At 34.8% G+C, this 23,476-nt stretch overlaps 4 protein-coding genes across 4 annotated transcripts in view; 2 read left to right on the forward strand and 2 right to left on the reverse strand.

The window, feature by feature from the left end:
- Nucleotides 1-2,374: 2,374 nt before the first annotated feature.
- On the forward strand, nt 2,375-3,549 carry LOC106340399 (AT-hook motif nuclear-localized protein 21). Its single transcript, XM_013779281.1, has one exon. It carries the CDS (start codon nt 2,564-2,566, stop codon nt 3,425-3,427), a length of 864 nt encoding a protein of 287 aa, XP_013634735.1. The 5' UTR covers nt 2,375-2,563; the 3' UTR covers nt 3,428-3,549.
- A 3,388-nt stretch (nt 3,550-6,937) lies between these two features.
- LOC106341721 lies at nt 6,938-7,306 on the reverse strand. The gene has a single exon (XM_013780419.1). The coding sequence runs from the start codon at nt 7,304-7,306 to the stop codon at nt 6,938-6,940; it is 369 nt and encodes a 122-aa protein (XP_013635873.1).
- A 703-nt stretch (nt 7,307-8,009) lies between these two features.
- Nucleotides 8,010-10,799, reverse strand: LOC106337741 (protein phosphatase 2C 29-like). The gene is made up of 4 exons (XM_013776869.1): nt 9,014-10,799; nt 8,820-8,933; nt 8,466-8,721; nt 8,010-8,377 (listed from the first exon to the last, which is right to left on the reverse strand). Exons 1-4 carry the CDS (start codon nt 10,700-10,702, stop codon nt 8,250-8,252), a joined length of 2,187 nt encoding a protein of 728 aa, XP_013632323.1. The 5' UTR covers nt 10,703-10,799; the 3' UTR covers nt 8,010-8,249.
- Nucleotides 10,800-21,980: 11,181 nt separating this feature from the next.
- LOC106339116 overlaps nt 21,981-23,476 on the forward strand; it is a 2,785-nt gene continuing 1,289 nt past the window's right edge. The window contains exons 1-2 of the mRNA XM_013777927.1: nt 21,981-22,106; nt 22,678-23,453. Coding sequence (XP_013633381.1) covers nt 22,685-23,453 — 769 coding nt within the window. The 5' untranslated portion in view covers nt 21,981-22,106; nt 22,678-22,684. The remainder of the gene's footprint in view (nt 22,107-22,677; nt 23,454-23,476) is intronic.

Consider the following 23,476-nt stretch of genomic DNA (forward strand, 5'->3'; position numbering starts at 1 on the left):
CGCGCTCATTACTTACTCTATATCTTTATTTGCAGGTCAAAGTCACTGGCGGTAAAGGAAAAGCTGTTTATGTCACACGATTGAATGGAGCATTTGGTCACGGGCATGAGAGGTTCGTGGTGCTCTTCTGCCAGTTGTTGTATAGTGTAGGTCACTTGTTCTTTGTCTTGAGTGAAGCATTGTGTAGTCTTCCTTCACGTGTTTTGTTTAGAAGAGTGTTTGTAGTGTATTGTCGAGGTTGTAGTGTATTGTCGTGTTGTGTCACGTGAATCATGTGGGTCTTGTAATCATGTGTCACGGGCAGAGTATGGAAATCGTATCCACTTGTTGTGTAATCTCTATATATGAGTTTATTAAGCTTGTTTAGTTCATCAACCAATTACCTCTCTCGCAAAGTCTGTATCCTCCTCCTCTATCGCAAAATCTTTATCTCTGCCTCTCTATCAGTTCATCAAACAATTTCCTTTCTCGCCTCCTCTGTCTCACAAAACCACCAAACAATTTTCTTTCTCGCCTCCTCTGTCTCACAAAACCACAAAACCACCAAACAATTTACTTCAAACAATTCTCGCCTCCTCTCAGTTCATCAAACATCACACATGCCCTAAAAACCCCATCAAACATTTTCCTTTCTCTCCTCCTCTGCCTCACAAAAACCATTAAAAATCATCCTTTTAATCACATATAGCACATATATGGCATCTTCTTCTCATAACACTTTTGAGGAAGTAGATGATAAAAGTTTTGATAATTATTTTGATCAATATTTTGATCAATATTTTGATCAATATTTTAATCAAACTTTCGAGAATTTAGCCATTGATTATGGTGCTCAAAGAGAGGAAAAAAAAAGAGGAAAAAAAAGATTCATATCGAAAGAAATCGTGAAGAAGGTGATCAACGTTTATGGAATGATTATTTCAGTGAAACTCCAACATATCCACAAAATCTGTTCTGACGACGTTTTAAAATGAACAAGCCATTTTCTTGCATATCATTGATCGCCTCTCCAATGAAGTTAAATTCTTTCGACAAAAAAGAGATGCTCTCGGAAGGCTTAGTCTCTTTCCACTTCAAAAGTGTACAGCAGCCATTCATCTATTGGCATATGGTGGTGCTGCTGATACTATTGACGAGTACCTCCAGCTCGGTGGAACAACTACTCGGTCATGTTTTGAACATTTTGTGGAAGAAATAATATTTTTATTCGGCGAGCAATACCTCCGAAGACCAACACCGGCTGATCTTCAACGTCTACTTGATGTTGCTGAACATCGTGGATTTTCTGGGATGATAGGAAGCATCGATTGTATGCATTGGGAGTGGAAGAATTGTCCAACAGCTTGGAAAGGTCAATATTCATGTGGTTCGAGAAAACCAAAAATCGTTTTAGAGGCGGTTGCCTCATATGATCTATGGATATGACATGCCTTTTTTGGACCTCCAAGTACCTTAAATGATATCAATGTTCTTGATCGCTCTCCTGTTTTTGATGATATAATAAAAGGTCAAGCTCCACAAGTCACTTTCTCCGTCAATGGAAGAGAGTATCATTTGGCTTACTATCTCACTGACGGAATTTATCCGAAAATGGCAACTTTTATCCAACCTATTCCAATACCACAAGGGCCGAAAGCAGTTTTATTTGCTCAACATCACGAAGCTGTCCGCAAAGATGTCGAACGTGCTTTTGAAGTCTTGCAGGCTCGCTTTGCAATTGTTAAAATCCAACATTTTTTGGGGATAAAGTCAAAATTGAGAAGATTATGAGAGCATGTATCATACTCCATAATATGATAGTAGAAGACGAACGAGATGGATACACTCAATATGATGTTTTTGAGTTCCAACAAGGAGAAGACACCGGAAGTTCACATGTCAATCTCACGTATTCTACAGATATCCCAACAAATATCGCCAATATGATGGGTGTTCGAACTAGAATTTGTGATAGACAAATGCATCAACAACTGAAAGTTGATTTGGTTGAGCATATATGGCGTAAATTTGGACGTGATGAAGACAACAACTGAGCTTTAATTTTTTTTAAAAAAAAATTGTCGTTTAATTAAGTTATCTTTGTTTTTATGTTTTTTTTAATATATGTTTAAAATGTTGTCTTTTATAATGTTTTCATTAATAAATAAAAAAAATTATTTAAAAGTATTTAATATTTTTTTAATTAAGAACCCCAAAATAAGAGACTACCGTTAGAGACCAAAATCATAGTGTTTCTTAATCTGTTTCTTAATTGCTATTAATTAGTAAAATAATGATTAAGATACCTATATATATATATATATGGGTTAATCATGCTCTTATAATAATAATTGTCTCTTGGGGCCATAGGGTGAAGACTTGGTCTTCTGCTTCTTCTTCCCCTTTCTCTACTTCATTTCTAATTAGCTTTCTATATATTTTCTTCTCTACTTTTTATAAATTTTCCGCTTGTCTGCTATCTCTTACATTAAATCTAAACCTAAATCATTAGAATCCCTAACTAAGCTTTAATAATCCCTAATCCTCCGTTTAAATATTTTTTTTTTCTCTTTGCTATTTTAGCATGTCTGCAGGTCTCAATATGGGGACAACCTCTCGCTACGTCCATAACGTCGACGGCGGAGGTGCTGGCCAGTTCTCCACCGACAACCACCACGAAGATGACGGTGGTGCTGGAGGAAACCACCACCATAACCTTCAGAACCATCACCAAGGTTTAGATTTAATAGCTTCTAATGACAACTCGGGTCTGGGCGGCGCCGGAGGTGGTGGTGAAGGAAGCGGCGACCTCGTTATGCGGCGGCCACGTGGCCGTCCAGCTGGATCGAAGAACAAACCAAAACCTCCGGTGATAGTCACGCGCGAGAGCGCAAACACTCTTAGGGCTCACATTCTCGAAATCGGAAGTGGCTGCGACGTCTTCGAGTGCATCTCCACTTACGCGCGGCGGAGACAGCGCGGGATTTGCGTTTTGTCCGGAACTGGAACCGTCACTAACGTCAGCATCCGTCAGCCGACGGCGGCTGGATCTGTTGTGACTTTGCGAGGCACTTTCGAGATTCTTTCCCTCTCTGGATCTTTTCTTCCGCCGCCTGCTCCTCCAGGAGCGACGAGTTTGACTATATTCCTCGCCGGAGCTCAGGGACAGGTCGTCGGAGGTAACGTTGTTGGAGAATTGGTGGCCGCGGGGCCGGTCATGGTCATGGCGGCGTCTTTTACGAACGTGGCTTACGAAAGGTTACCTTTGGACGAGCATGAGGAGCACTTACAGGTCCAAAGCGGCGGTGGCGGAGGAGGGAATATGTACTCGGAAGCCAACGGAGGTGGCGGAGGCTTGCCGTTCTTCAATTTGCCGATGAGTTTGCCTCATATGGGAGTTGAAAACTGGCAGGGGAATTCCGCCGGCGCTGGTAGGGCTCCGTTTTAGCTACTTTATAAAAAAAAAACTGCAATTTGTTATTCCTCTTTTTATTTTCACAGAATTTATGAAATTGTGACTTTTATCTTTTAAAGTTTCGAAAAGAAATATTCCACTTATTAGTGACTAGATCATAGATAGAATCGTTATATATAAATTGTTGTTTGATTTTTTTTTTGGTTAATGTTTTATCTCCATATAATTTCACATAGGTTCTTTTGTAGCACACACTCAACGGGATTAATGTTTAAAACTGTCATAGAATAGATATCCAATAACGACATACTCTAAACGCACTTTTATTACATATGTTGACTAACAGACACACTTTTGTACCCAAAATCACGAACACACGAAGAAACATTAAAAGATAACAGAAATTGATCTGTAACACTTTAATGTAAGGCTCAAAACCAAGTTGCTGTTTCGGGCGATGGCAAACATATCGTAAGAGGAGTAATATATCACTAAAACAATAGTCTGTCTGTTCCTAAAAGTAAAATTTTCTAGAGTATGTATGCTTATTAAGAATTTAATAAATGTTTATAATTTAATTTATTTTTTACTTTATTATACACTTTCCAATAACTTTCTACCAATGAAATTTAATCAATTCAAATATTCTCAATTAATGTTCATCAAAAGTATAAAAAAAGTACCTTAACAATATAGAAAATCTATCTTTGTGGAACAAGAAAAAAATCTAAAACATTTTACTTTCGGGAACGGAGGTAGTATATTCTAGTGTTTTGAATTTACATATTGAAAAAATCAAAAGGAAAACATTAACAATCATTTAGGTCGCTAGGGTTTTCCAAACACACATGAGTGAATATTTCGGCTTTTTCGAAGTTTGAGGTTTCCAATAAGGTGTGCTCTTATAAATGACGGGAAATAGTAAACTACAAAGAAGATTAAAGTAATACACTAGTAGTAAAATATACTCTCTCGGTTCATATTTAGAATAATTTTTATGTTCCAATATATAAGATGTTCTCATTTTTTTAGGTAACTTTAAGTTTATCAAAAACTATGTAGCCAATCAAATTTAATAGTTTTATTTTGTAATTGGTTAAGTAGTTTTTTGTTTATAATTTTAATGATACTTTCTAGATAAAAAATATTCCATCTGTTCCTAAAAATAGGATTTTCTAGAGTTATTGTTTGTTCCAAAATAATAGATATTCTAGAATTTTAAGGTACTTTTAATAGTTAATGTTGATAAATTGTATGTTTTTAAGAAAAATTAATTGAAAATATTTGAATTGATTAAATACTATTGGTTGATGGTTGTTGGAAAATGCATAGTGAAATAAACAATTAATTTAATTGTAAACATTTATTATGTTCTTAACATGCGTGAATACTCTATAAAATCTCTCTTAATATGCGTGAATACTCTATAAAATCTTTCTTTCAGGAACAGAGAGAGTAATTTTTTTAATAAATGTGTATTATCCAAAACATTTTATATTTAGGAACAAATGGGGTACGGAGTACAAAGGATTAAAGGAAAGTGCAAGTGGAGTGCTAATTAAGAAATCAAATTATTAATCTAACCAGTTCAATTCCCATAGTGCCCTTAACTGCTCAACCCATTTGATGCTAAGCTGTCAAACACGCAATTATCTAAAGCATTTTCGTCACAGAACATTTAAGTACTAGTATTGATCAATAATCATTACATTATTTACTCGAATTAATATTGCTAATAGCTTGAAGTAAACAAAAGAAAATACTGTCTCACCGATTAAAATCAACACGAGTATAGATTCTAAACTTAATAAAGTGCTCATTTGCTGTTATGGTGAACTAAAACAATAAAATATATGGGTATTTTCACTTTGGTGTTTCTATTTCCAAAAAGAATTATGCTTTCAGCCCTTAATATTATAGACCCCAAACAAACTTTGACAATATTATTGATGGTTGTGATTATAAAAGTAAAACTCTCTTTAATAATTGTTCGAACTAATAATTTAGATAACCTATTTTCTGTATTAAAAGGAAATATACAATTGTTAGATACTTTTTCACAGTGAAATGATCTTGTCCGGACATAAACTTATCGTGGTAGTAAAGTAATAATAGTAATGATCCATATAGCCATGCAAATACAAAATTAGAGATAGATATATACATTTGCTGGTTTTCGATGGGGATGAGATAGTAGTATATTATTTCAAAATTATACTATGATGCACTTACTTTTTTGTCAATAATATACCTACATATGAAAGTGTGATATATAAAATGTGGGTAAAGAAGAGACAGCCATAGATTTTTACCAAGTACCACGGATCTCTGCTCCTTCTTCATTGGACGTTGTATATAACAAACTTTTAGAAAATATTTGATAGAACACAATCATTCTATAACAAGCTAATCAAACTTTCTTTATATAAAGTCCATAAAGTTGCAAAAGGTTACTTGCTAACTATAAAACCATATGCATAATAATGATTAGTAAACCATTGTTCAAACCATCGCATCCGGATGCTTGACCACTAATATTTCTCTGTTCATTTGAATAATGTAATGCTACTTGTTAATTAACCTAGATTACATTTGACACACTAGTGCTTATCATTTAACAAAGACTGTATTTCCTTTTATTTTCAGCGTTTGAGGACTAAACTAAACTGCATAAAATATCCCATTTGTAATTTTTTTTTACTAGTTGAAAACTAGTTGGAACAAAACGTATAGAACTTTTAATGTTGAGTCTCTTAAAATGTAACACTAAAGCATATTCTTAATGGATATTTTAAAAAATTTAAAACCAATATCAAAATCTCTCAAAAGTACTTTATAAACTTTAATGTGGTTAAAGATATACATATCAATTAAATAATATAAATTTTAGTTTAAAATTTTAAGAAACTCTACATGAAAGACTCCATGATTAAATTTCAAATAAAACAGTTCTTTTTTTACTAAAAAGAGAACAGTTTTGTTGGTTCATCGTTTATCTAATTTCAAACTAATTAATACTGGGACAGCTTTAAAGATCAACGTGTGTAGCAAATATTCAATGGACCTTCTCGTTACAGCAAACAGTTAATATAGCCGTCTAGTGCTCGAAAAATAATATTTCCGTTTAAACAAATCAAACCATGCAATCCGATCCAAGATTAACAGCAAACTATAATATCTCTTTAACAGCAAACTAAGAGCATATTTAATGAGAAGTTCTTATTGGAATATAAAAACTCGTCTTTTAACTCTAAGAATCTCCCATTAAACATATTCTAATCTCCCCCGGTATCTATCTAAAAACAAATACTAAGTAAACAAGAGGTATTTCATTTAACATACATCTAAAAACTGAACCAAACCAAAATAGTATAAGGTCATGTGATGTAGATTCATTACTTCTTTAAAAAGACCAATAAATAGTACAAGCTGTTTTGGACCTTTGGTAAGTTGGTATCAGTACTAGATCTTACCATCACAAAATACACGTGTTAATGCGAAGAAACAACACTTTATTATTCCACGTTAGATCAATTTCTTTCTCTAGCAATCTTGAGAATAGAACTCAATGATCTCGACGACATCCATATCCGAAAATGTAGATGCATCGTTACGAAGAAGCCACAACAAGTGCTCGAACAAGATCGAGTCGATATGATCAAGCCATACAACACTCCCAGTCCGGTTTAACCGGGTCTTGGTACGATCCTTAACCGAACCAATCAAGATTCTAAACGGCGCCTCTTCGAGTACGTACGGTTCGACCATGAACTCCTTCTTCTCTTTCCCTACGACAACCCTTACGACCGAATCCTCTATATCCTCGCCGGTCAGATTCCGGTATGCAAACCGCCACGAATCAGTTGAAGATAGACGACGGAGTTTCATTACAGGAGAAATAAAGCAACCCATCTAAGAGAAGAATCAGAGTTTTCAATTACAAGATAAGAACAGATTTTATAAAAGAATATCAACACATATCACATATGCATGGTTCGGTTTTATTTATAAAGAAACCTTACGTACAGACACCGGACGGTAAGCGTCGGTTACGTGGCGAACTACGTTTGGTTGGTATTGCTGCGATGTTATATGTCAAGAGTTCGACGGCCCGCCCACAGACTAAACTTTCTTTCTCCACCCATATGTTTCTAGGAAGAAAACGATGTTACTCGTATATATGATAATTTTGTAGCTAAGTACGAAGAAAAGAAATTTCCTAACAAATTATTCACATCTACGCAAACTTCGCATTTATAACCTAACCAAAAGGTATTCATCTTGAACGAAAATGATATGTAACGACGAGTTGTGTTGGCTTTGAGAACGATAAAGTTTTGATATACTGTTGATTTGCCCACATTACCATTGATTTAGATCTTTAGAAGGCCCACTAAACATGTTTGGGCCCGTGGATGAGCATAGAGTTGCAACAATATGGGCTCCAGTTCCAGAACGAAAATGTTTTTTTTGACAACACCAGAATGAAAATGTTCTATGTGCAATACTAGGATTTATAATATTTATATAATCATATATAAATTTTGAACGGAAAAAGAACCACAAAAGAAGAAAAAAAATGTTTTTAAGATTTTTCTCTTAAATTTTTCCCAGGAGGAAAATGTTCTATGTATTACCCCTTTTTGGTCCCCACCCTTCTTCTCTATTCCAATCTCTACCCTATTTTCAAACAAAGAAACAAAAGTACCCTCCTAATCTGACAAAAAGAACATTCCTATAGAAACAAACATAAGGAAACAAAAAGCAGACCAAAATTAAACAAAGTTTTTGCCACGTTTTGATCTTTGAAGCATTTTGAGTTTCTCTGTTTTCTCAACTTGTAGTTTATATGGTCTCAAAGATACTTCCCTGATGACTTCCAGATCCTACTTCCTCCAAGTGCTATCACTAATACAGTGCAATCATCATGATACTTTCTTCTATCTCCTTGCGGTATGTCCAGGAGCTCATGAAACCCCATTCCTAACAATCATAATCATTAATCACCAAACTCACAAACCTATTACTATCAATTAAACATAAAAAGGAGAAATATGTTTTTTTATTTTACCAGCCTTCTTGGCTGCACGGACTAGAAGTTCCTGTATAACATGTTGAGCAGGATCACCATCTGGAAACTTCTCCATAGCAAGAGAAACAACTTCCTCATTGCTCAGGTATTGATACAAACCATCAGATGACAGAACCATAAACTGATCATTTTCTGTTAGCCTGTAGTGACGAAGAGATGGTATGCATGATATGTATGGATCCGTCCCAATGTACTCATTCCGAAACATTTCCAGTAACGAATCGTTCAATTTAGGCTGCAAAATCAAACTTCCTTTGTAAGAATTACTGAATAATATATATATAACTTTTTTTTTTTTTTGAGAATTTCAAGAGTGTGAATGTTTTGTCTAACCTGCTTCAAAAACCCTGCTCCAAACGCCCTAGTCACCTTAAGTCGTCCCTTCACTCTGTCGTTCACTATGCATTGGTTGTCATCAGGGTGTTCGTTTTTTATTCTTGTTACTTCCTGTGTTCATCAGTGTAAGTTATCATGTGACATGAATATTGTAAGAAGCAGATAAGAAGATTTCAAAAGGTCAGACTTACATCTTCGATGCTCGTGCTGTGATCTGTTGTCAGTTGCAACGCAACCAGTTTCATGTTCTGCGAAGGTGCTTCATTGTTCAGTGTAGTATCTTCATCACCCACACCTGAAAGCTCATTGTTTGCATCATCATTGTCTAAATCATTGCATCGATCTTCTACTCTTCCTGTCTCAACACTCACACCCGTTTCTCGAACCTGATACTGCGCAACAAGAGCCCTACTATCCCCTATATTCATCACATACACATCATCATCTCTCATCAGCGCAACCAGCAAGCAAGAACCCATCAACGCAAGCTCAGGGTTCGTTTCCAAAACCTTCTCAGTCATCTCCAAGAACGCTTGCTCCGTGGCTTCAAGACCATTCGACATCGCCTTCAAAACCAGCTCGTGATCAACCGTCCCCGCCTTTCGTCTCTCCCTCCTCTTCTCAACCGGTTCCTCTACTCTAACGCTACCTACCACCTCCTCCGTTTCATCACCCTCCGCACCAAGCTTCCATGGGAACAACAACTTCCTCCCTGAAACTCCTTGCTTAGACAAACCCTGCTTCAGTTTCGACAACAGCAACCATCTCTTACTTCCTACAGACACAGCATTGTCCTCCACTGAGAATGCAAACCTGTCGGAACCTGAAAGATCCAACGCGTCTTCTGCTTGCGCCTCTGCGAGAAGCTCATGCAGCTTTTTCCTCACTTTAACTTCTTCTGCCGCTGGACAGCTCGAACTTGCTTTTAGCTCTGCTTCTTCCTCCAGTTCCCAGAATAAACCTTGCAACTCGCTATGAACCGCACGGTAGAGGTTAGCCATCAGAAACTCCGGCGCGTCGGGTCCGTTGAAGCCGTCGTAGATTCCGGCGAAGAGCCATCCTTGCTTCTCGAAGACAGCTAGCTGCACCCTGTCCTCTCCTGCTTTCCCCAACGCCCACTGTAAATCGTTCTCCTCTCCGGTTGATTCCGCCGTAACGCCGCCGCCGTCGGGTGGTTTCACGGTGTTCTCCCTTTTAGCACCGCCGACGAAGCTCGACACCGGAAGAACCCACGGTCGCTGCTTCGTGTGCCAGGAAAGACTCTTCTTCCTTTTCCGTCTCTTCTTGCCGCCGCCGCCGAGCGGCGCCGAGAAATGCGCGGCGGCGGAGTCGGATCTCGAAACCTCCTCTCCGGGAAGGTCCAATGGGCCTGAACTCGCGCCTCTCTCGATGGGCCCAGACATGAAGAGGCCGGTTCGTTCCTCCACGTGACCACCTAACGGCACGGTCTGTAGCGGGAGAGCGCTAAACGACGACGTTCCTTCGAAGCCGTTAGCGTTAACGACGCTGCTCCTCACGCCTCCGCCGAAAGTGTTAACAGTGGCATCGTCGTAAATATCTTCAAGTTGGAAAACAGTTTTGGAATTGGATGTGTTGGCGCTAACCGAGGCGCCGGAAATGGCTCTGAACCCGGTTTGGAGCTGGTCGGATGATCCGGGGCCCCGGATCCGACCCGGAGATAACCGGAACGAACCGGGAGGAGAGACGAAGCGATCGGAAGGGAAGGGAGAGAGGAAGCGGTTAGAAGATGGGACGTAGCAGTAAGAGTGGCCTAGACTCTCGTCTAACGGCTCGGAGTGAGTCGGATTCTGAGGGTGATGGCGGCGATCACGGTGACCTTGGTTGAAGCAAGGTAAGGCGGAGGAGAAGCTACTTCCCATCACATTTGATTACAACACACCTTTTTTCAATTTGTCAAGAAAAAAAAAAAGCAACAAAAACAATTCTCGGCGATTTTTGAATTTTGAGAGAGAGAGTTATGTCTTTTTCTTTCTGATTTAAATATGTGTTCCTTTTAAAGCTGAGACGACTTTAGTAGTTTTGAATTAGCGGAAACATTTGACTCTTTTTCGCTTTTTTTCTTGGCTCCATAACGTAAATACCACCAACAGTCACTCTTTATTACAAAATCACCCTTGTAATATTCTTAGAGCATGATTAACTCGCTATGAACAGCACGGTAGAGGTTAGCCATCACCATCAGTCACTCTTTATTAAAAAAAAAAAAATTTGGCAAACGGTTATAGTAAGTTGATTATTAAGTCAAAACATAAGAAATACAAAAACGCATTCCTAAAAAGACAAAACACAATAGCACAGTTGTGCTTCTAGACTCTCTTTTATTGTTTTCAACATTTTTTAAATTTTTTGTCACTACAATTTCTTTTTTATAAATCGTAAATTCAGATTATAAATTGTTTTGACTTTATAATCAACTTACTATAATCGTTTGCCAAAATTTTTTTTTTTGTAAAACGAATAAATTATAAACTTGCTATAATTAGAATAACTCGATATGCTTACGTTATTCTTTTCTTTAGTTCAGAAGACGTCAGGTTATAAAGTACTGAACTGATCATTTCTTGGAGCTTTAGATATTTACAGTATATAGTTTTACAGTACTAAAAACTAATCTGAAGAAAAGAATCTCCTTTGGAAATATTATTCGTTACTTTTATATTGGGTCATGGAGAAAAAGAAAAGGCGAAGGGTCAAAATGGGGAGATCGAGGCTCGGGTTTAAAGGATTCTTGTATAAGAAAACCTTTTATATTGTTTGTCATTTGCTTTGTTAGCGCTCATCGGTCTCTGGGACAATGAGAATTCGCATTTAAACCATGATAAAGCTCCTACGTACTTATTTTAAAAATAATTATGATGGATATCACATTGCACGAAAAATGGCATGTTTTCATACGAAAAAATAGTTCCGTGTATTCATGTCATGTCAGTCTATGATTTTCTTAATGAAATGTCTGCTACTTAATTAGATGAAAGGTAGTAATAATGGTGACTTAATTACGATTAAGAAACGTAAGGTCCACGGAGGACAGGATCAAAGAACAATAGTCAGCGAGGTGTTGACAAGTGGATCCCACCTCGTAGACTCCGTTGCTGGAACGATGTCATACTTGTCGGATTCCCTTTCCCGCTAAGACTTCTTGTCTTGTTCCCCTTTCATTTAAAATTATTATTTTACTAGTAGTATTCGGTTCGTATGTTTTGCCTTTAATAAATTTTAAATTAATTTTATGGTTTCAGTAAATAAAATATTTTTAAATATATGAAGATGTAAATATGTTGAAAGAAAATAATAATTTTCTGATCCATTTGATAGTTGTTAGCGATCGTAGTATACAACTTTGTTTTGAAGTTAGTTAGGTCAAAGAAGAATATCATAAGTGGTTTTCACTGATCGATTCAATAAAAATAGAATAAATAGTTGATAGTTGTAATAAAGTTAATATAGTTGAACTTTAAACATAAAGTAAAGTTGATGTTCGAAAATGAAAAATGTAGATCTAGACAAATAAACCGAATCCGATCCAATAAAAATGAATCTGAACTATTCTGAACCCGACATAAATACCAAATAGATATTCTTTTATGATATTTTGGATTATGAGTTTTATCCAAACCGGACTCGAACCTAAATGGATATCTGATAGAATTCGAAATATTCAAAATCCCAAAATGAACTTATACCAAATAGTTTAAACATGATTTCAGTTCCTAATATTTATCCAAAATACACTATGATATTGAACATCTAAAATAATTATCTATTATTTAAATGACACAAATTTAATTTAATATATATTTTTGGTATTTGAAAAATATTAATGTTTTTATTTTTGGCAATTGCATTTGAAATTCGTTAGTGAATAAGTTTCTTGCCTAAGTTTAAACAATAATTATCTTGGACGTTTCAAGACTGTTGGGTGTGCCTAATTTATTTAGTGTAAGTGTCTCTGTAGTGGCTCAACTTTATGTGCCTTAGAAGACGATCAACGAATATGTTCATCCAAAACATACGCAGAAGCTGAATAAAAAAATTGTTATCTTTTTCTCTAAGGGAACTTATCCAATAACCGGTGAGTTCAAAGGGAGGAGGAACCAGAGTGAGTCCAATTTCCAATCAACTCAACCATGATCAGTCCATAACTGGGAACTCATCCAATATGTTGATCAAGCGGACGTTCTTCTAGGGGATCCGTTAAGGAGCAAGCACCTGCTAAGCGGACCTAATGTATTTAACTGTAATCAACATCTTACTTATCTATAATTCCTTACCAAATGCATTGTGTGACTGTTTGAATGTATATAAAACGATTAAGGTTTAGACGTTAGTCATTGTTATTGTTTGATCATCAATGAATCAGAGGTTTTGTTTCCGTAGTAATATACTGCGTTGTTCCGAATCGTTTTTGTAAGACTTGATATCAAGTTTCTGGCTAAGTAAAAGTTTAAAACAAATTTTCATATTTTCTCTTATGTGTAATGGACTCCTGAGTTTGGGCCATGTTTTGGGTCCATTCTCTCTTTTTATTATTAATGAAATTTCTGTGACAAAAAAAAAACTAATAGACGATAAGCTTTTATAAATGGGTTTTATAAAATAAGTTTGCGACCAAAAGGTTTCTGGATGACCTAGCCAAGAAAATAGAAATCAACAAAAAGAAGACCGAAATAAACCATAGAAAGGAGTTTGTAGACAATTTATTTAAGCTAAAAAGATTTAAAAAAGGAAAATCAGTAACGGGCATTGAGCTTGGACATTCCCAAAGCTGGGAAGCTAACCATTGCATGGTTTTTTACGACGTCAACATCCTCTGGAAGTTGTGCACCGTCAGCTGTGACTCCACCCGAAACAGGTTCTACAACACTGCAACTACTCGCCCATGTAGCTTCCTCTGTAACGCTACAAGCAACCATACCAGTGTGGTTTAGAGGGATAACGTTAGTAACATTACTGGAGGGCTGAGCTTTAACTGCTCCAGCTCCTGGCATATCATCGCCAAAGTTATTGGCACCTCCCTGCACAAAGACAAGTAAAAGACTTAAGTCCTAGACAATATAAAAGGCTGAAGACCTTAGAACAATAACTTTTAAACATGTTTACCAACTGCTTAAAATTACGTTTCCAGCAAAGTTTAGGAGTGGAGGACGTTGGTTGCTGTCGAAGATCCTTGATATGTGAAGGGCTGATGCTTTGAAAAGAAGTTGAATGGAGAAAGCTTCAACCGGTCAAGGTGATGCCAACTAAATTCTTTAAGCACTGTGGCAGAGGTCTCTAATCTGGGTCATCCACACCTGGGTCCTGTACAAAAATGTAGGCTTGATTATTCTACAAACATGAACTTGCGCAGAAAAATCGTAGAATTAGGATTAAAAAACTTGGAAAAGGTCATAAAAATGAAAAACCTTGAATTAATACAATAACTATTTTTTCACTTTTATGTATTTTTTGCAATGAAATACATTGAAGACAAAATAGTTATGAAAATAAATATCAAGCAAATGTTAACTATGAATTTAAGTAAATAAATGTATTTGTTACCATAAGTTAGGCAACCTCTGAAGCTTGCATCTGTGAGCCTGATCATCTCACCATCAAATGCTACGAACCAGCAGATTCTGACCCATCTGACACAGAGAAGTGAACATGAAACCTGCAGAAATCACAACGTCGAAATCGTTCAGTGGTTGTTACTTTACAAACGCAACTAAGATGTGTACTTCTAAGAGACCCAAATAGCGCCAGTCTATGCATGATCACCTGAGAACACCAACATCGTTGTCATTATAGCAAGCTGCATATGTGAGTATTATAATCCGCTCTGAAGCTTTTTATAGAATTTTAAGCAGGAGGTGTAACACCACTCATTAGTGATATCAATACTATCAACTTCACCAGCACAGAGGAACTCCACATACTGTGGTCAAATAGATTAGAGAGCATTTTAGTTTACAGACAATAATCAACAAAAGACGAAGATTGTTAAAATAGCACATGTGGCATGTGGGTCAGAGTTAAGGACATAAACGTTAAGCTCAGCAACAGTGATGGTCTCAACTTTATGTACACCTTCGTATTGAACCAGAAGAAGTAGCGATATCATGGGAAATTTTTTTGTTGAATCCAAAGTTTAAGAAGGTGAATAGGAAAACATGAATTTAGTTAAAAGAACAAATAGAGGGATTTAATCTTACTCTTCATAAATACTTTGGCATCACACTTTCTTTGTCGTAGTGGAAATGGGTGCGTTTAGGATGAGACTACCTGCCATGAAATTAAAAGTAAAAACTTTAGGAGCCACGTCATGAAGTTGATGATTAACAGGATTAAGTTGGCCAGAAATTCTAGTACCTCCAAACACCTTAGGCTCAACACATGAGGCCACCAATTTCTCATGAAGGAGAGTGACCATCCCATCGAACACACTTAAACAAATAGTCGGCCCCTGAAGATTGGTACAGGTTTGTTATTTCATAATTGATACAACAACCATAAAAACCAGTGCATCTAACCAAAATTTCCAAGCAGTGAGGCTTTAACTTACTGTGGTAACTGAATGTTAACCATAAAACTCTGAATACTCTGGAGTTCACTGTTATAGGTGGTTTTGAACCCCATGACTTCACACACAATATCTAATATGAAACCGTGAATAAGTAAATCATTCCATCGTCAAACCAATGAATTTAATCTAACCAATATGGAGTGAAACTGTGGATAAATAAAACATTCTCATCGTCAAACCTATGCATAAAGTTCATACAAAATGGAGGAAAAGTTTATAAACTGACCTGGAAAGTAGGTGTTTGTGTTGGCGAGTAACATCATCTCATCATAATTATCTTCAACTCAGAAAGAAGCAGTTGAGGATTTGCCATGATTATAACTTCCTTGCAGATTTTTACTTTCTTAGGTATAATTGAACACTGCGAGACGACAAGACACACAAAGGCAGAGATGGTAAATAGCTATGAGATTCAAGAGTTTTGTGAGACTAATTAATGAATACTTAGTTGAGATCCATGATTGAAAGACATAATGGTGTTAAATAACCGAGAAGTCGTTTCAAATTGGGGATTCGTAAAGCTTGACAGAGAAAATGTAGATGAGAAGACGATGAAAGCCAGAGGTTAAAGAAGAAATCGCTGAACATATTAGGAGGTTGAGACGTTACGGTGAGTTCATTGTCGATTAGTTTTCTGGAAAAATTGACCGTCAGCTACGAAGGTTGTTGAATGCGAAAAAACCCCTAAGTTTTAATGGGCTTGACAAAATGATTTATAAAAACTCAAACGAAACTTCAATCTAAACAGCAAAACATACACTAAGCCCATAATAAGTTTACAATGACATCGATAGTTGAAATTTTTTAGTTGCCACATGTCCAAAAATGCTCTTAGGTCAGTGATGACGTCGACGCATGAGGAGAGACTCAACCAAACTTTATTGTATAAAATATACTTTAATAAGTAGTACTTGTTAATCAAGATTTTCAGACTTTGTTTCAGTTTAGGTTACAGATATTCAAATTTATCCATTATTCAGAATACTATTAATTTTGAAATAATTAATCCTAGTTTTGCTAATGTGTTAAACTCTTCAAACGTCTATATATAATTCACGGATGAACAATTTTAATGTAATGTAATATAAATTATTTGTAGATAACCGATAAGTCTGACTTGTCCAAAAACTTTACGTGCCGTCAAGAATTGGCAAAGTCGCTACTCCAACTACCACTCACTATTCATAAGTCACAGCCAAGAAACCCTTTACAAATGTTTATCATACAGGAAAATGAAATTCTAGGTTATATTTTTCCTCACAATATCTAGAAAAGCAAATTTATTTGATTTTAAATCGGAACCGCGTTTTACTTTAGATGTATAATTTAAAGGACATGACTTTTTGTGTAACAGTTAATAACTAGATATTTGTCCCCGCTAATTGCGCGGGTTGGTTAATTCATAAAAAGAAAACAAATCAACTATATATTTCTAAATCAATATTTGAGTTACATGTAATAAAAGTGTTTCAAAAAAAAAGGTTAAGCGTGACTTTTTGAAATTATACTGAAAACATAGGAAACAACAAATAATTGGATTTATTATCATCTAAACATGAAAAATCATTTTATTTTGGGAAAATTGCCAAAAAGAACAAAAAACAGTCTTGTTGTTCCAATGGTATAAAATAATTTTTGGCCATTTTTTTATTTTTTTTCTCCTTTTTATTTCTGAAAATTAATGAAATAAAATAGTTTTGTGAATCAAAAAAAATATTAAAAATATAAACAATGAATAGAACACCCATATACACAAGCTGGTAATTTTTTTTGGTTCAAAAACTTGATAAAAATCTTTTGAAAAACACGTTCTACTAATAGTAGATTGCGTCTTCTACGAAAAATGAGTTAGTAGAAAACGAATTCCAGAATAAACATGTTCATCTACTTTTTGTAGAACGCACTTTCTACTTTTTGTTTAATTTCTAAACTAGAGGAATGTGAATTCTACTAATCATAAAGATAGCTATTTTTATTCCGAATGCATGTTCTACTTTTATTAAGTATTATAATGTTTCGGGAATGCAAAATCTACTATCTACTCTAACATCTACTTGAAGTAGAAACTGCATTCAGGATTTTTATCATTGTTCTAAACTTTTAAAAGACACCTTCTACGGATAAACTTACTTCATTTTTTTTGCAGAAATTAATGAATTTCCAGTTAAAGAAATATTCTAAAAATCTCCTAAAAATATTATAATTTCCTAAAACTTGGTTTGCCTTTCTAATGTGTTTTCTTTTTCTTTTTCTTTTTTCATTAACTTTTTTTAAGTTCATTAATACTTCTACACCAGGAGGTGTGGAGTTCAAACTACAGAAAACAAAAATTATGCAGATTATGGAGAAAAATGGTTACAAGAGGTCCCCAGCATGGTGCAAATGCGTATCATCGAACATGGATCTCAGACGTGCATTCTCATATGATGGTAGAATTGTCGGCTGTAAAATCGTATATGTAATATTTTTCATCGTTGTAATAGCATAATTAATCAGACGTCAAAAAAAAATTAAAATTTTAAATTTTGTTTAATTTGATTAATTAAAGGGTTAGTTTTGGGATTATGAAAAATATTATACCATTGGAACAACTTCATGTTGGTTTTATACCATTGGGACAGTAAGGGTGTTTTTTTGTTTTTTTTGGCAATTTTTCTTTTTTTACTTTTAAATCAAAGTTTTGCAACCGATCAATTGTACAAATAGCCATATTTATTTTCCAGAAACGTAGAGTTTGAAAGAGTTACATATGAAAATACATTTTATCAATAAATTAGATTGTCTGAGTATATATTGTTCCCGAGTGTAATATATACTTGTGTCTTGTCTAAATAAAGCCATAAGTGATGGATAATGTATCTAGGAAACCGTAGCAATTTGTATATATTTTTTTGGAAAAATTGTAACAACTTACAGTTATAATTAACTAACTAAAATACATCTATTAGCAATTGGCCTAATCTCATTCCCACATGAGCACCTATATGCCATTTTCACGTTTCTCAGTGGTAAGATAATCGTCTAGCTTTTTACCAAAAAGATATTCGTCTAGCTTTTCTTTTGTCCTATAACCATAATAAACCAAAATTTCCCGCTTTCAAAAAACATGTTCAATGGTTACCTGAAAGAAAAGTGTTAAAATACTCACATTCATATTTAAATCGAATTATAGATGTGATGTCTTAAATCTATATTCCCAACCAAAAGAAAACAGATTTGTTAATAGTTCATCTTTTGTTTTGTTGGTCAAAGAAAAAAAATGATAATCTACCCCAAAAAAAATTATATAATAAAATTTGCGATACTGATTATTACTTTGACAATGCTTTGGTTTTTAATTTAGGGCTGTTCAATATGGCAAAACCGAACCAAACCAAACCGAAATAGATAATATGGTTGGATTTGGTATATACCATACAAACCGAATGGATATGATTTTAAAAAACTCGTAGGATTTGGATATGGTTCGGTATATAACCGATAAAACCGAATAAACCGAATAAAACCGATCAAAAAATAGAAACATGTAAATATGTATATATTTTATAATAACGTATGAAAATCATAAGTTAATTTTTTTGCTAATAACTATTACCATATTTTTCACAGTAATAAAATAGTCCTGATTTGTAAAACACTTGAACTATAATTAAATAACAATTCATCGCAAACATGCTTCTTATTTTCTTAGTCTTCTTTTGATCATTTTGCTTTAGCATTGACTAATTAAATTGAAATAAAAATTATAAATTTGATGATAACAATTAGTGGAAATTCTTCACAATTTTTTATATCTATAAACGAATAGAGTTTCGTGTTTAATAGAATAAACATAACTTTGATGAATGCTAAATATGAAAAAATATAATAATTTATTTTTTGTGCTTCGTGCTTCTGTTTTATTTTTTGTTTTTTATTTTTATTATCAAAATTTTGATCTTTGATTTTAATTATAGATTTGATTATTTTATTAGATGATAGAAACATTTTTTATTTGTGTTCTTTTATTTAAACTTATAATATTTTTTAATAAATGAATGTGTTGACAACAAGACTCTAAAATTCATATAATATGATCCCAAAATAAAGAATTATGTTTTTTGGTATAAAACCGAATAAACCGAAAACCGACGGTATATAAACCGAACCGAACCGAAGTAAATATGGATTTAGAATGGTAGTTATATTTTACTAACTGAAATACCAAAAAACCGAAAAAACCGAACCGAAGCCGAACCGATATCCGGATTGAACACCCCAAGTTTTTATAAAGATAATGCTTTGATTATCTAATAAAGACAATGCTTTCTTAGTAGTGTTTGAAGAATGAAGCTTGAGGACTCAATTGAAAATTTAATGTGAATCATGCGAAAATTTGTGAAGAATAGAAAATTTAACCTGGATAAAAGTAGCTACAAACCTGTATCGATTCTTTTGCCATACTCGAAACCTGAAAATGATTAAAAATGAGAAACTACGAAGAAAGAGAGAAGAGAGGGAGAGCAAATAAATTAAGTAAATTGAATTATTAAAAGTTATATAGATGATAAGCAGTTTGAATCGTGTCATGGTATGGCAGTTTGATGGTGGTGGTAATGCTTGAGAAAATTTAGGGTTTCAAAATTGTACAGCGACAAAATATTATAGAGCTTTTTTTATTTAATTATTTTTAGATATAAACTAAATGTAAAAATATGATTGGTTGACTGATTTGCGATTTAGTATATAAGAGATTTACTCCTAATTCCATACTTGGCATACCCTACTTTTTTTGAGTTTATTTGTAGATTCGTGAGGCAGGGACATTGTCAAAACGCGTCGGCTACCCACTGAACCACTAGAGAAATTTTGTTGGAGTTTATTCACACCCAAGGGTCATCAAGTTTGATGGGACCAAAGTTGACCTAACCCTTAATTACACACACATAATAGTAATATGACAGAAGTACAATTTCATACATATTTTAAATATATATAAATGTAATAAATATCAACATTCTTGTACAACACTGACCACGTATCATGGAATTAAAAAGATTAGATCTCATGTAAAGCAGTAGGCATTTTGGTCTCTAAGTGCTGTCGTGATTGTGTTTCGTGTCTCAATTTGATGGGACAAAAACACTGATCTTTCCTTTTGGTTGCATACTGCGCATAAATTATATTCTAACCGAACGTTGATGTTAATTTTAAAAAGCAATCCTTGTATCTGGCCTGCTCGTATGTCCCGGTCTATACGTTCGGTGAGTTCAAGAGATACAGCACATTTACGCGAAGCCTAGGGTCACAACGCAGATACAATACCCACGATAACAAACTGCCACCGTTGGATCGACGCAGAACAGCTTACTATGATAATCATTACTACATTTGATTTTGGAGCTTACTGTAAGCTTAAACACGTTAGAAATCCACTTGAGTTGATAATATACTATTTTCTTGATCTTGAAACAAAAAGATTTAAGTACAAGAAGTAAACTTCTGGGCATCAGCTTCTCATTAAAAATAGCATCAAGAAGATTCAGACGCAAATTACCCATGAAATATGATTTCATCATTTGCCCAGCTAGATTGAGTGAACTGTTAACATAAAAAATTCTTTAAAACAAAAAAAAAAAAATTGGAATCTACTCAAGAATTTAAAGTACAAAACTCTGAATCTGAGAATCAGTTCTCCAAGGTGAATAAACATCAATATAATATCAGTCGCAAATTACCCATTTGTTTTATGAGATTCATCATCATCCCAGATTCAACTATTTTAGATAAACAAACAAAACAGTCTAATTCAGAAAAATGTAAAAGGCTGAGTCGATCAGAACCTGTCGAGATATCACAATAACATCACACAATGTTTCAGGGACTAGTGAATTTTCTATCGTCACCTCGACTCAAGCCAAACAAAAAAAGAACTCTTATTTTCTCTACTGAAGAAGAAAAAAGGATTTGGAAAAAAACTCATATCTTCGTGTAGGCGCAAATAAAGAACATGTCTATTATATGACACGAAACACAACCTGCTTACTTTGTTTGGGCTATTTACTTTTGAAGTTAGTTGTGTTATATATATATATATGAATCAGTTGAGACGGGGTTAAAAGAAGACGCCCTAATTATTTGGGCTTTTATTGGGCCTTTTAAATGCTTAGATTTATATAAATAACGGGCTTCTTTGTAAATTTTGAGTGTACATCTTTGTTCTTATACACTTCGATAACCAAACCGAAATTTGGTACAAAGAAAAAGAACCAAACCGGTACAGAAGAAAAAAACTATCCTTTTGTTTCGGTCCAATCCACTGAAAGTAATCTATATTGCCCCAGTTGGAAATTTTGTATTCTCGTTACCTCACTTCTTTTCTAAGTACCCTATCATATTTCTCTTCTCTTTATTACATTCAATTATTATATTATTATCTATTTATGGCTCCTTACTTTCTAATTTTAAAAATAAAACACGAACCTCACACCTTACTTTCTAATTTTAAAAATAGAAAGCGGATCTCTCATCCTCCCACATAAAGTCAATAATTAATGGACACCTAACAAACGACCCCACACTCCATCTACCTCTCTCCTTCCCACAGCTGTCCATATGTTCCCTCTTTTCAGATCCTACTCCCTTTTTTCCAACCACCTGCGAATTCTTCTTTCCCTTCAAACTCCATCGGCGCTTTTTGAAGGTTATTTTGATGAAAATTGGTACGATTTTTACATGAAATTTTCATACTAATATGCTACTTATGTTCTATGTGTTATGGGTAACGTAAAAAATAAAAATCTTAGCTGTAAAAATCGTGAAAGTTTTCAGAGAAAAATGAAAATAAAATTTGAAGAAGGTTCTCTTCTTTTAACACGATTTTGATAGGAAAAAAAACATAAAAATGGTGTTAGACGATAATGTGGGTTTTGTAACACGTTATTTGTTGATTAAACAGACTTAAACCGATGAAAGATTAAAGCTTTAGGTATATTGGTATGAAAATGATGTTTTTTTTATGACTATTTTGTATATTTCTGCTAATTTTTCACTGTTTTAAAGCAAAATAATACATTACAATATTGGTAGACGATATTGTGGGTTGTATAATACCCCCTTGGTCAGTTAAAAGGGTTAAATCAACAAAAATGAAAATTTATAGAAACTACTGAAATTACTAGTACTACTAAGTTACAACTTGTATTACTTGTATTACTAAATCGAGTATGTACCAAAGATCTTGGACAACTTAGATTCTTTAAACGGTTGACTAATCATAATATGTTGTTTCAGGTAATCTATGGCCTCTCCTATTACAATCATATGTTTTGATTACGGAGGAAGTTACATCAAAGATGGGGGTGAGAGAAGATGGATCTCGGGAGAAGATGAAATTCACACTCAAGTGATGAAGACAGCTGTGGAAGAGATTACGTATTCTGAATTGGTTGAAAGTATATGTAGAAAGATTAAGGCAAATGGAGTTGGGATGGTGAAGCTTAGTTACTTTCCAATGGTATTGTATTCGAACAATCCATCATATATTTGGTGTGATGAAGACGTTTTGGGTTATCTCATGCAAGTAAATCATGATAAATGTAGAAGTGTTTTACATGTGGAGATCAGCAGCGACATGGATGATACATATGGTGGTATGTCACTTTCAGGAGATGATGATGAAACTGATGATAGCTATGTTGGTCTTTCTGATGGGACCGAGGAAGATGACACTGAGCAAGATGGAACTGATCAGGATCATGAGATGGATGGTGTGGTCGCGCTTTACACACCCGAACAACATGAAGACATTGAGATGCATGAGAATTTAGAGCATGGGTATGAAGGAACAGAAGTAAGAGTGGAAGAAGAAGCTGGAAGAGCGGAAGTTGAAGCTGCAAGATCAGGAGTTGAAGCTGCAAGAGCAGGAGATGAAGCTGCAAGAGCAGTAGTTGAAGCCACGACAGCAGTAGAAGAAGAATGGGATGATGGTCTCGATTTGGTTACGGGTCAAGAATTCAGAACTAAGGTAGCCATGCAAGTTCTAATTCAGAGGGGTGCACATAAGAATGGTTTTGAGTATGAAACATTTAAG

This window comes from Brassica oleracea, chromosome C4, assembly GCF_000695525.1.
Source record: "Brassica oleracea var. oleracea cultivar TO1000 chromosome C4, BOL, whole genome shotgun sequence".
Taxonomy (NCBI): Eukaryota; Viridiplantae; Streptophyta; class Magnoliopsida; order Brassicales; family Brassicaceae; genus Brassica; species Brassica oleracea.